The sequence below is a fragment of the Gracilinanus agilis genome, chromosome 2 (genome assembly GCF_016433145.1).
Source record: "Gracilinanus agilis isolate LMUSP501 chromosome 2, AgileGrace, whole genome shotgun sequence".
Lineage (NCBI taxonomy): Eukaryota > Metazoa > Chordata > Mammalia > Didelphimorphia > Didelphidae > Gracilinanus > Gracilinanus agilis.
Genome location: NC_058131.1, coordinates 402154344 through 402168765, shown reverse-complemented (window position 1 = coordinate 402168765; position 14422 = coordinate 402154344). Strand labels below are relative to the sequence as shown.

General features: G+C 38.4%; 2 protein-coding genes across 2 annotated transcripts; both read left to right on the top strand.

The window, feature by feature from the left end:
* The first annotated feature begins 3724 nt into the window (after positions 1 to 3724).
* Positions 3725 to 6196, top strand: LOC123233850 (protocadherin alpha-9-like). Its single transcript, XM_044659888.1, has one exon. The coding sequence runs from the start codon at positions 3725 to 3727 to the stop codon at positions 6194 to 6196; it is 2472 nt and encodes an 823-aa protein (XP_044515823.1).
* A 2793-nt stretch (positions 6197 to 8989) lies between these two features.
* On the top strand, positions 8990 to 11395 carry LOC123237547 (protocadherin alpha-11-like). The gene has a single exon (XM_044664528.1). It carries the CDS (start codon positions 8990 to 8992, stop codon positions 11393 to 11395), a length of 2406 nt encoding a protein of 801 aa, XP_044520463.1.
* Positions 11396 to 14422: the final 3027 nt, after the last annotated feature.

The window sequence follows — 14422 nt, the reverse complement described above, 5'->3', positions numbered from 1 at the left end:
AAATGTAATCTTTCAAAATTAATTCAACCTTTGTCTCTATAACATTAAGATGGTGGTATAAGTGGTAGCAGTTGGCTCTTGTTCCATGTTGTATATATTTGTGATGAGAAAGCTGTGCACTAGTTCTGATGTAGTGCTTTTATGATTACTACTTCCTTTTGTATTCATATCTTTATGTTGTCCTGAAATCCCTTTAATTCCTCAAGTTATCTCTTAGTATGAGAGAAGATGTCCCTGAGAGCACATGATCATCAGGATAATTAATAAATTGAAAGGGACTCTTTTTCTGTACATTGTAGTGAGTTTGTAAACTAATTTAGTTTACAAAGCTAATTTAGAAAAAAACCAACTCAATAAATTCAGGTATTTGAAATGAAGAAACTTTTATTGGTTTCTGTACCAAAGGAATATTATGTAATTTTGAAGGTCAAATATAGGCCACAAAAGTTCATAGAGATGGGGCAACTAATCCTACTTAGGGTGATACATTTTTCTCATTCCCTAGAATGAATGAAAGAAGTAACATTGACAAAAAGGGGGAAAGAAGATTTAACCTTGCTGGAAGAAGTCCATTGTGAAGTTCTTATATATTTATGTTATGTAAGATATTTTAGGGTTTTCTGGTATATATAAAGGGAAGACAATAAGAGTATTCCCACTAACCTGGATGCTCATTCATATAATCTATTCAGGAATGGGAAGGAAAACTCAGAAAAGGAAATTTGTTTCAGTGAGCTACTGAAAATTACAAAGAAATTCTTTAGTTGGGACATTGTCTATAAAAAACTATATTGAATACCTCGTAAATTCAGCTTAGCTCAAGGGATGACACTGTTAGCTGAGGAAACATTGTCAAATATCCGGATTTTGTTATAGTGAGAAATTAGCTTCTTCTTTCATGATCTTGAGAAATTAGCTTCTTCTTTCATGATCTATGAAATATATGCACACACACACACATATATATTTCATATGAAATGCTTTTCAAGGGCACATCTCCAAAGAAGGATCATAATCACTTGTGTGTTGAGATTCTTATGCTTCAAATACAGACTGGTATAGATTTATTTTGAAGATGTTTTACTAGAAGAAGCTATAACCCTAAATTCAATGAAAATGAAACACTTTCACAGACAGAGTTATCTAAGGATCTGTAATGCATCTTTTTTCATATAAAGAATAATTGAAAACTCTATAATCCATTCAGAATTTCTTTATTAAGTGCTTGAGTGCCTACTATGAATAAAAGTTATACGCGAAGAAGAGACAGGGATACAAAAATGACTGAAGACAAAATATCTGTCTTCGGAAGATTATGGCCAAGATTAGGTGAAATCAGATGATCATATTCCAGTTCCTCTCTGATCTCTACACTATAGGTAATACTAATGCATATACCTATAATAATAATAAAAGAAATATAATAAAAGAAAATCTATAAGCAGAAGAAGATATCTGCTTACAAAATTATTTTAAATTCTGGATTCAGCTTGTCTAACTGCAGAATCTGTCCAAGATGAATGAACCTATAAATAAACCCAATGGACTGCTCATTTAACTGCATGCCATAGTTTGAGTGATAGATATTTTAAATCCATTTAAGTTTTCTTATATGGATTGTTAGGTTGATCCCCTTCGAGTGACTTTGGGTCTCATAAATGAGAATTTTATGTGCTCAGCATTTCAACATCTGCTTATCTATAGGAAATTCTTTTTCCATTTGAACTCTGAGTAGAACATCTTTTATCATTATGGTGAAGATCTTTGACAAGAGTGTTCATTGATTAAATTAGTCGATTAGAGGTTGAACAGTCATCACTGTGATATATATCCATCATGGCATCTTATATGAAATGAATGTACAAAATGAAAACAACTTCTTGGAGATAATCCTAAAATTTTTTTTCTCTTTTAAGTCAATTAAAAAAACCAATAAACACAGTTGAATTTCATATTCTCTATGCCTCTGAAGATATGGTTTAGCGTACAAAATCATCTGTGAAAGTCTCTCTATTCTTTATTTTTTATTAGTGAAACTTTTGATGCATGTGTAAATTATTTTTAGAAAGTTTTTTATTGAGGTGATAAAGTTGAAATATGTCTGTAGTTTGTGATTTCTTCTGTTTTTCTTGAATGATCATTTAATCAGGACTTGTTATGGAAATGGAATCTTAACGATACAGATTTTGAGTGTACTAGGAGATGTGGAACCTATGATTTTTTTTTCACAAAAACTGATACTCTCATATAAAATGATAGATACCTCAAATAGAAATATTGGGAAGCATTTGTTCTGGACAGAATACTCCTTAGGATTGTTCTTTTACCTTCCAGTAGTATTACAATTATTTTGATTCTTCTCCAGGTGTCATTGATCTCCTTCCCTTTTCTTTAATATCTACTAATCTTTTTTTTAAACAAGGATATTGTGTTTCAAGGGGAGAGGGCAGGAATAAATTGGAGGTAGAATATTTGTCAATAATAATTATAACTAATAATGAACATTTCTTTAGCACTTTGTGGTTTACAAAACATTTTATATCTAATGAGTTCATGACAAATTGAACTAGTTATTATCTCCATTTTATACATGAAGAATCTGAAGTTTTATGTAACCTCACAAAGTAAGAACAGAGCAGGATCCCCAAACAAGTCTTTTGTCTCTCAAATTCATTACTTTCAGGGGCAGCTGGGTAGCTCAGTGGATTGAGAGCCAGGCCTAGAGACGGGAGGTCCTAGGTTCAAATCTGGCCTCAGACACTTCCCAGCTGTGTGACCCTGGGCAAGTCACTTGACCCCCATTGCCTACCCTTACCATTCTTCCACCTATAAGTCAATACACAGAAGTTAAGGGTTTAAAATTTAAAAAAAATTAAAAATTAAAAATCAAATTCATTACTTTCCCCGGTAAATTATACTTTCTGTCTACTGTTCCAAACCACATTAATTTTCCATATCCACAATATTGATAATATTTTTGCAAATTGAAATAAGGGCTTAATATTTAAAACTGGTTCATACTACTTTTCAAAGAAAGAATAAAACTACATTGCCTTTTCCCTTACTGTGCTATGGACTAGACTTGTTTCTCAGTGGTCATGCCTGAAAAGCTTAAGATCTGGCAGGTTCTATTATGTAATGGAACAGTTGATGGAAATAGACTGCATGCCTATTGTCCTAGGAGAAAGCTCAGATAAATTTTCGAAGGCTAGTAATCATTGGTCTCAGAATAATGAAATTTTTGGTAACAGAAGTTCTGTCATGTGCAAAGTAATAGAAGAGTTTCTATTTGCCCCAGTGGAGGATATACTCCTACTCACAAGATAAGAGATAATTGAAGTGAAGAAAGAAAATTAACTTTAAAATCAGTAGGAAATACAATATTTCTTACCTCAAGGTATGGTTCAATGCTCTCACGAAGAATGAATTGCGGAAAATAAGTTCAGAGAATAAATTCATTCCTTTCATGAATTAGTTAAGGATGACTTCCTACTTACTCTTTGGTCCACATGATGTCGCTGTTTGCCACGAAATGTTATCCAAGCAAGCTCAAAGGAAAGTTCTTTTTCCCTCTGGCCCTGGAAATGCTTTGGGGTTTGTAAGCGGATGACATCTCGCCATGGCGTATGCATCATGATCTGTTTTTATCCAAGAGAAGAAGACGAGAGCTATTTTTATTCCGAATCGTGATTCGAAAATTGGAACATTTCACCAAATATTTGCGATGGTGTTTAGCGAGAGAAAAGGCCTGGTAACCTGGCAGTTGCTCCTCTCATTTATTCTCCACGCAGCCTGGAAGGTGGGGAACGGCCAAGTCCATTATTCGGTTCCAGAGGAAGCGAAACACGGTACGTTTGTGGGGCGAATCGCGCAAGATCTGGGTCTGGAGGTCGGGGAGCTTGTTCCGAGGCTGTTCCGGGTGGTGTCCAAGGGCCGAAGGGACTACTTGGAGGTAAATGTGCAGAACGGCATTTTGTTCGTGAATTCTCGGATCGACCGTGAGGAACTGTGCGGCCGCAGCCCTGTTTGTAGCATCCATCTGGAGGTGATCGTGGACAAGCCACTTCAGGTTTTCCATGTGGAGGTGGAGATCAAGGACATTAATGACAATCCGCCAGTGTTCTCCGTAACACAAAAGAATCTGATTATTGCCGAATCGAGGTTGCTTGACTCTCAATTTCCTCTAGAGGGCGCGTCCGACGCAGATATCGGAGCGAACTCTCTCTTAACTTACAGACTCAGTCCTAATGAGTATTTCATTCTAGATATAAAAAATAACGAGGAGGAAATTAAACTTGTATTAAAAAAACACCTAGACAGAGAAGAAACACCAGAACTTCACTTATTGCTTACAGTCACGGATGGGGGCAAACCAGAACTAAGTGGAACAGTTCAGCTGCTGATCACTGTTCTGGATGTCAATGATAATGCCCCGGAATTTGACAAAACACTCTATAAGGTGAAACTGGAAGAAAATGCAGCTAACGGAACGCCCGTAATTCAACTAAATGCTACAGATTTAGATGAAGGATCAAACTGTCAAATTACTTATTCATTCACAAGTGATATTTCTCCAGATGTAGAGGCCAAGTTCCATATAGACCCAGTAAGTGGAATTATAAAAGTAAAGGGGTATGTTGATTTCGAGGAAATTAAATTATACAAAATTCAGGTAGAAGCTACTGACAAAGGGACTCCCCATTTGGTTGGTCATTGCAGGGTCCTGGTGGAAATTCTGGACATCAATGATAATACCCCTGAAATAGTGGTGACATCCTTGTCATTGCCGGTCAGAGAGGATGCCCCACCAGGAACTGTCATAGCTCTCATCAGCGTGTCCGACAGAGACTCAGGCCCTAATGGGCAAGTGACTTGCTCTCTCTTGCCCGAGGGACCATTCAAATTGGTGTCCACCTTTAAGAATTACTACTCTCTCGTTTTGGAAGGTCCCATAGACCGGGAAAGCGTGCCAGCCTATGAGCTTGTGGTAACTGCGAGGGATAGTGGGATGCCAGCACTGCGAAGCGCTGCCAGGGTATCTGTGGGCATTGGCGATGTGAACGACAACGCACCGGCCTTCGAGCAACCTGTGTACACCGTATTTGTGAAGGAGAACAACCCGCCAGGCTGTCACATCTTCACAGTATCTGCTTCTGATTCGGATTCTCAGGAGAACGCGCTTGTGTCTTACTCCCTGGTGGAACGGAGAGTAGGGGAACGACCTCTGTCAAGCTATGTATCTGTGCATTCGGAGAGCGGCAAAGTGTACGCGTTACAACCCTTAGACCATGAAGAACTAGAACTGCTTCAGTTTCAAGTGAGCGCCAGAGATGCGGGGTTTCCTCCTCTAGGCAGCAATGTGAGCCTCCAAGTATTTGTGCTGGATGAAAACGACAACACACCATCGGTGCTACCCTCTCATGCGGGTTCTGGGGCAAGTGGGGGCCCAGTGAACGAGCTGGTGTCACAGTCTGTAGCTGCAGGACACGTGGTGGCAAAGATTCGGGCTGTGGACGCGGATTCAGGCTACAATGCGTGGTTATCTTATGAGCTGTTGCCCAAAATGGGCGTTGGGCTTAGCCCTTTTCGAGTGGGTCTGTACACTGGAGAAATCAGCACCACTCGAGATCTAGAGGAATCAGATTCAGGAAAGCAAACATTGCTGGTGCTGGTGAAAGACCATGGTGAACCTATGTTGTCTGTCACAGCCACTGTGATCGTGTCTGTAGTGGAAAGTGGATTATCCTCGAGGACTTTTTCTGGAGCATCCAGGTCTACTAGTTCTGCAGGCTCAGGAAAGGAGGCAATTTTGGTAGATGTGAACGTATATTTGATCATTGCTATCTGCTCTGTATCCAGCCTCTTAGTGCTTAGCCTTCTGCTATATGTATTGCTTCGGTGTGCAGCACCCCAAAGGGGTGAGTACAGGAATGGGAATCCCACAATGGTGTGCTCTAGTGGGATGGAAAGCTGGTCGAATTCCCAGCAGCGGCGCCAGAAAGGTTTATCTGGAGAAGGCGCACCCAAGAACGACCTTATGGCTTTTAGCCCCAACTTTCCTCCTTGTCCTGGCTCTGTGCATAAAGGGGAACAGAAGGAAGCAAGTGCAAATTCCTCTGACAAGGTGGGTTATTTGAAATATTTTGTGTGTTGTCACAATACTAGCTTGGGTCAGGTGGAGTTTGTTTTTTCATAATAGCTATAAACTGCATTATTTTGGTTATCTTGGTAGAATGGTGAGATCACTTTTCTTTTTTGAAGGGCCTTTTTTGTTTACAATTTGACTAGGTTTAAATAGGTGGATCTTAAATTCAGTATTGCCTTTCAATAATAACAACATATTTGTCATAATTTCAAGTTGTCTTTTTCTCCTGGATAGTCTTCCTGGCATGTTATCAGTGTACTTGAAATACAGTTCATAGCTTCCCTCTGGCTTTCTACCCCTCCACCTTCAAATTCAGGAGCTCCTTGAATAGATTTGTAACCTGAATGGTGCTGTGAATCTCTTAAAACATATACTGCATTTTATAAAATTTTATATTCTCATAATTGGACAGGACCTTACGGAATATGGAATTCAAACATTGGGAAGGCACAGATCTTTTCTATGACATTCTCAAGAAGTAACTATTTAGCTTATTGTTGAACACCTCTTATGAGGGGGAACACTCTACATTCTGAGAGACTCCATTTCACTTCTGGGTTATTAGGAAGTTCCCCCATATTCTCTGCAATTTCCAGTCATTACTCCCAAGTCTCTGCTTTTTGAAATTAAGCATAAGTTGAATTCTTCTTCTACGTGAACTCTACAAGTTCATGAGAAAGCTATAATGTTCAAATAAACTGTTCTGCCTTTAAGGTAAGCAATTCCAATTCCATTAAATCATCTCCAGAACTTTAATTATCTTAGTCATCTGCAAATTGCTCAGTTCAATTTAATGAGTCTAGAAATCTAGCTAGAAAGAATTTATTAGAAAATCTTTATACTGAATAGAACAATGAAAAATTCTGTCATTTCTTAAAATAAAAAAGTTATGAGTGTTTGTGTATAGTAAAATTTTGTAATAATATCACTTTTTTGAGGATGAGTATATAGCAAAGAAAATATGTAAAGATTTTTGCAACTTTGAAGTGCTCTGGAAAAAAGTGCTTTTCTTAGGATTACCATGCTTTGTGACTTTTAAAAACTCTCATACTCTAGCAACTGTTTACTATTTATACTTATTTATACTTAGGAACTAAACATTATTCTTTATACTTAGGAACTAAACATTATTCTTTAACAATAAGTCTATTAGTGAGCTAACTCTATGCCAACTTAGTTCACTAAGCATGAAGTGTGCCAGGAAAGAAAAAAAAAGCTCCCTGGGAGCCTAGTCCCTTTTTAGTATTTACAGCATGATGGAAGAAATCTTCATTCATTCTCCAGTAAAATTTTCATTGAAATGTTAAAATCTTCATATTTAATTCCTTTTTTAAATGGACTTGTATTTTATTTAGCTGGGCAGCTAGATGATGCAGTATATTAAAGTGTGGTCTTAGAGTCGGGATGAGTTCAAATCTAACCTCAGAGGATTCCTAGCTATGTAACCCTGGGCAAGTCACTTAAGTTTGCCTTAGTTTCCTCATGTATAAACCACTTCAGTATCTTTGCCAAGAAAATCCCAAATGGATTCCTGAAGAGTTGGACAAAATTGAAAAACAATTGAACTATTTATTATTATGTAATACTAACTAGAAGTCCAACTATGGAGTCTGAAGAGGTAGGTTCATTCTGTATCTCTGATACATGTTGGTCATATCATCACTGGAAAATCAAACTGTATTTCCAGGTGATTTTGTAAGTTTATAGATAACATGTGAGATGCTGCTATGTATATTAAGGTGGAGAACATCCCCACATGTATGTTCAATACAATGAAATCACTCAAATAATTGCACTTGACTAGAGGTTACATATACTTCATTCAGAAAAAAAAACCCAATTACTTCATTTTTCATGATAGGATCGGGCACTTTAAAATTTTGGACTTTGGAGGGGGTTATTTCACTCAAGAAAGCTTAATTTAAAAACAGAACAAAAATATTCTTTCATGTTCAGTAAAGCTCTGGCACTTTTGATGGATTTGGTTTCTTTTTAACAGATAGTTATGTAGACTAATTTTATTAACAGTTCATCTGTCAGGCACATTAAATGAAACCGATTTGTCCTCATTATGCTGCTTTCAAGATTATAAATATGGGAACAATCTTGCAAAATTAGGCAAAGGAAAAAGGTCGTAAGGGTACATACTGCTACATATTTCATCAATGCTTTGCTTTTCAATAAATGCAACAAACATTCATTTGTTGTATATTATGTGCTACTGTGTTTTTGGGAAGGTAGAGGCATTGAAAATATTAAAAAGACAAGGTACCAGTTCTCTTCAAACTTATTGGGTAATACTTTCTTTCTGGAAGAATATGGAGGAGAGAAAATTCTTGCGACTTTCTTTTCAAATGAAAATAATGGAATCAATGTTAACTACGTACTTGAAGGAGGAAAAATACTCGTTTTAGTACCTACTTGATTTTCATTAAAAAGGAATGTGTAAGCGCCATTAAGCTGTCTTTTTTGTCGTGCCATGATTCAGAAATGATATATTAATGAGTAAAATAAAAAAAAAAAACTAAAAGAAAGAGGAACTAAGAGGCACAAAGACAAGTTGGAACAAAGATACAATCGATGCGACACAATAGACTAAATTTCAGACTTACCCAAATTACCACATGGTGACGCTGTTGGCTCAATAAAACAAATCCTTCAGGCATGAAATCACTGCTCTTCTTTCCGTTTAAAGGACCCTGCATTGAGACTTCGCCAGCATCCATGTTTTTAAAACCCATACCACAGAAAACAAGCAGGCTCTGGATTTCTCTTCCAAAAAATTTGATCTCTTTATAAACTGCAAATCACGGAGGAGAGAATCAGATACATTGTGTGTTTACAATGGGATTTTCCGGGGGAGGCGATCTGAGATTCCGGCAGCTGCTCCTCTCATTTTTACTCCATACATCCTGGGAGATGGGGAGAGGCCAGATCCATTACTCGGTGCCAGAAGAAGCGAAACACGGAACGTTTGTGGGGCGAATCGCGCAGGATCTGGGTCTGGAGGCTGGGGAGCTTGTTCCGAGGCTTTTCCGGGTGGTGTCCAAGGGCCACAGGGACTACTTGGAGGTAAATGCGCAGAACGGCATTTTATTTGTGAATTCTCGGATCGACCGTGAGGAACTGTGCGGCCGCAGTCCTGTTTGTAGTATCCACCTGGAGGTGATCGTGGAAAAACCGCTGCAAGTTTTCCACGTGGAGGTGGAGATCAAGGACATTAACGATAATGCGCCAGTGTTTCCTGCTGCAGAACAAAGGCTGTTCATTTCTGAGTCTAAACAACCAGACTCTCGATTTCCGCTAGAGGGCGCCTCAGATGCGGATATAGGAGTGAACTCTGTCTTGACCTATGGGCTTAGCCCTAATGAGTATTTCATTTTGGAAACGCAAACGTATAGCGAACAAAGTAAAACTTTGTCACTTTTGTTAAGAAAATCTTTGGACAGAGAAGATACTCCAGAAATTAATCTGTTACTGACCGCCACTGACGGGGGCAAACCGGAGCTCACAGGTACAGTCCAATTAAGAATCTCGGTGCTAGATGTCAATGATAATGATCCTGAGTTTGATCAGTCAGAGTACAAGGTAAAATTGTTGGAAAATGTAGCAAATGGCACATTTATAGTAAAGGTCAATGCCACAGATAGGGATGAAGGAATAAATAAAGTTTTAAAATATTCACTGCGTTCGATAAAACCAAAGGGAAATTACTTGTTCAGATTAGATGAAAATACAGGAGAAATTAGGGTAAATGGAAACTTGGATTTCGAGGAAAATAAATTCTATGAACTCCAAGTAGAGGCGACTGATATGGGAACCCCTCCCATGGTGGGCCACTGCAGGGTTTTGGTAGAGATACTCGACATCAACGATAACCCTCCAGAGGTCACTGTGACATCATTATCGCTGCCAGTTCGCGAAGACGCCCCACCGGGCACAGTCATCGCCCTCATTAGCGTGTCTGACTTTGATTCAGGAGCCAATGGACAGGTGACTTGCTCTCTATCTCCCCCGGTGCCCTTCACGCTCGTGTCCACTTTCAGGAATTACTACTCTCTAGTGCTGGACGGTACCTTGGACCGCGAGATTGTGCCCGCCTATGAACTGGTGGTGACTGCAAGGGATGGAGGGAGTCCTGCTCTGCGGGCCACCGCTAGCGTTTCAGTAGGCATTGGCGACGTGAATGACAACGCGCCTGCCTTCGAGCAGCCTTTATACATCGTATTTGTGAAGGAGAACAATTCACCGGGAAGTCATATCTTCACTGTGTCCGCTTCGGACCCTGATGCTCAGGAGAACGCTTTGGTGTCTTACTCGCTGGTGGAGCGCAGGGTAGGGGAGCGTCCGCTGTCGAGTTATGTGTCAGTGCACTCGGAGAGCGGGAAAGTGTACGCCCTGCAGCCCTTGGACCACGAGGAGCTGGAGCTGCTGCAATTCCAGGTGAGCGCCCGCGACTCAGGCTTTCCTCCTCTGGGCAGCAACGTGAGCCTGCAGGTGTTCGTGCAGGACGAGAACGACAATCCGCCTGTTGTGCTACCGCCCTACGCTGGCATTAGCCCAGTGACAGAGCTGGTATCACAATCGGTAGCTGTGGGCCATGTAGTGGCGAAGATTCGAGCTGTGGATGCGGATTCTGGCTACAATGCGTGGCTGTCTTATGAGCTGCTGTCCGAGGTGGGCGTTGGGCGCAACCCTTTCAGAGTGGGTCTGTACACTGGCGAGATCAGCACGACGCGAGCCCTGGAGGAGTCAGATGGCCCTCGGAAGATGCTGCTAATACTAGTAAAGGACCACGGGGAACCCACGATGTCTGCGACAGCTACGGTGACCGTGTCACTTTTGGAGAGTGGTCAGGTCCTTCAGACGTCTTCTGGGGTGGCCAGGCAGCCAGCGGCGTCATCCATTGTTAAGGGAACATCCCTGGTGAATGTGAACGTGTATTTAATCATAGCCATCTGTTCTGTATCTAGTTTGTTGGTGCTGAGCCTTTTGCTATATGTGGCGCTGCGATGCTCTACACCGACGCCGGGTATATACGGGCCTGGGAAGCCCACACTGGTGTGTTCGAACGAGGCTGGGAGCTGGTCGTATTCCCAGCAGCGGCGGCAGATGGTTTGTTCTGGAGAAGGAACAGTCAAGAACGATCTCATGGCCTTCAGCCCCAACCTTCCTCCATGTCCACCAACTTCAGACAGAAATCAGCAGGAAACAAAGAAGGAGCCTTTGGGCAAGGTGAGTCTTTTATAGCTCACTCATGCTTATAGAAACAACGTTGTAGCACGTTGATTTTTATAGTTTTAAATTCCTTCTCTTCCTTTTCTTCCTTCTCTTCTTGTTCTTCCTTTCCCTCATCTTTTCCTTCAATATGTTAGGGGTGGCAAATTCTAACTTTTCAATAACAGAAGTAATATATATTTTTGGGCTGTCATTTTTTAACCTGTTTAAAGTTCTCCCATCACACATTGTTATTAAAAAAAAAATAGGACCAATGGCTTCTTTCTTTCTTTCTTGTACCAGACAGGCTTAAAAATTATATATTTTAACAGTTTTGTAGGCTCTTTTAATAGAGTCGATGTGGCCATTCATTGTGGATCATATAGCTCTAAATACATTCTTTTCCTATTTATTAATTTTTGTCCTATTTTGTATAGCATTCTTCTCAGTTGTTAACTTTATTGGGCTTTTTAATAGAATTAGCTGCTGTGTTGAAATCTCAAATAAATCCTTTCCTTATTATCCATTTCTTTTAATTCTTCAGTATTTTGTTTAGATGGTGATGGTTACATTGACCTGCATATGAGCAAGGTGGATCACAGTGTATTTTTTTTGCTTTTCTTTATCATTTCAGTGACAGAAGGAGGTAACTTAATGCAGCTCTTTATTCTGAATTCAAGATGCAGAAAGTGCCATTTAGATCCTTTAGGGATTTTTTTTTGTTATTTGTTCTGGAAAGTTGCATTCCTCATTGTCTTGAGAATAATTTACCATCCAATTTTCAGAAAACACCCCTAACTTAACACTTCCCATGACTGAGGTGCACCTTTTTAAAAAATTCAGACTTCTTTGAACCAATCCTTTAACCTGGAAACACGTCAATCTGTTATCATTTTTCTGTTGTTATGCTTCAGCAAATTAGGAAACAGATCAAATTAAGCCAAGGCAATTCATAATATACTCTACTTCTATCTGTCTAAAATAGTCATTCTTTTTATTTCTTGTGACATAGTCAATCCATAAGTAATTCTATCTTTAATTCCATCTTCCAATACTTGCAAGGATCTATGACCCGTTGATGTAGGTATACCCTCAAAATGTGAAGTTTTTAGGGTATCTATGTTTTTTCATCCTGTGTCATTCACGTAAATATTCTCACATAAATGTTCCATGAAGAATCTACTCAATTGCTTTAGCTCTTTTTCTATGGTAAGCATTCTATGGGTACCTGTGCAACACATGCAAACTCTTTTTCATATTTCTTTCTTTATCTGCATTATCATATCATGGTTTCTGATCACGATTCCTCCATGATATATTTTATGCTATTTTTGGCACTCATATAATCACTAATAAAATGCTGCTATCTACCCATGCCTACCATATTTCTCTCTCAGCTGCTCTTTGTCTCCCTTGAAATTTTGATTCTTTGGAGATTGTGGTATTCCATGATTTTCAGCCATGCAACATGACTAGGAGAATATTCTTTTTAAAAACATGTCCTTTTCTGTCAGGGAATATTTGATATTGTTGAAAATATGATATTACTTCCAAAGTATCATCCAGGTCAATATTTTTCTCATTTTGAAAGCTGGATTTAGCTCATTGACCATCTTCTTTTGGTCTCAGTCTAATCTATTTGTACTGATGAAGTAACTGAAATGATTTTTCAGAAAATACTGTATTATGTTTGTACCTCAAAACTTTAGTGCCATTTCTTCACTCTGAAAAAAATATGTAATTTTTAAAGACATTGAAATTATTTCATCAAAAAGTTTATATTTATTAACCAAATGCTGGATCTCTGTAGTCATTTTAAGGATTCAATCCCTGTCTTTACCAAGTAAAGTATCAAAGCACAAGAAAGTTGATAAATTCCTAGAATAATATTAAGTCTGGAATTGCCAGTGAGACAATCTAGAAATGTTCATTTGAATGAATAAATGTCATTTTTACTAAAGAAAGAGTTTCCTTGGCCTTAAAAAGATCATGTTAAGGATTTGTATGTGCTTTTATTCGACTTTGTATAACCAGTCACACATGCAAATTTTAGATAACTTCAAAGTACTAATTTGTGAGTCATTTCAAATTTAGAGTCACATTCAGTGCTATAGTCTTTTTGTTTTGATTGCTTGAGTTTGTTTTACAGTGTAATGGTTTCTTGGCCACAGACTTATATATGTGCAAAGCACTCATTTCTATTATGTTGGTTTAGTTACAAAGATGATAAATTATTTTTGATGAAAAAGAAAGTACAGTATGTAAACTCATTTATATAAGAATATAGATTTTTAAAAGATAATTTTTCAGCTTAAACATTTTGCTCTTTATTTAATTAAACTTCTGATACTATATATTTGAGTTCAATTTTGGTTACTTGATTTTTTTTTCATTCAGAGTTGACAGATACTCTCTGGAGTCATATAGACTCAAATAAGAAATAAATGCAAAGTTTTCAGTTTGACAAAGCTTTCATTCACAATATCGCTTTTCAAAGTACAGAAGTACAGAACTCATGAATCCCATGCCTACATATATAAAAGAACCAAAAGTAACTGGAGTGGAGAATTCCAGTTCTCATTTCATGACTTCCTGGCACTTTTATTCCCATTAGTTACAGGTTCTGTTTTGTTCTTTCTTTTTCCTTTGAGAGTGGTCTTGAAGGCAAAATAAGAAATTTGGAATAACCTTTGCCTTCTATTCATAATCTAGGAAACCTCTGAAGAAAGTATATAGGTAAGCACATAATTAGACTTCAGGGAATGATTACTTAGCACTTTCAGTGACTTTGTTTATTAATGTGAATAAGTACCTAATTGTTAAATTGACCTAAAGGGTGGCCAATCTATGAACAACAGAAACTCTAATAAGAGTATTTACTGTGGGCATTGCATTTCAAAACCTTGAAACAGTGAGATATTTCAAGACTTCAGCCAAAGACAATGTTTCCAGCAAATAAATCTGAGAAATCAACTGAGAACAATGGAAACACTTTCATGTCCAGTCAACACATCTAACCAACAAAGAATAAAAGTGAAGTCACTATCTACAAGACATTAT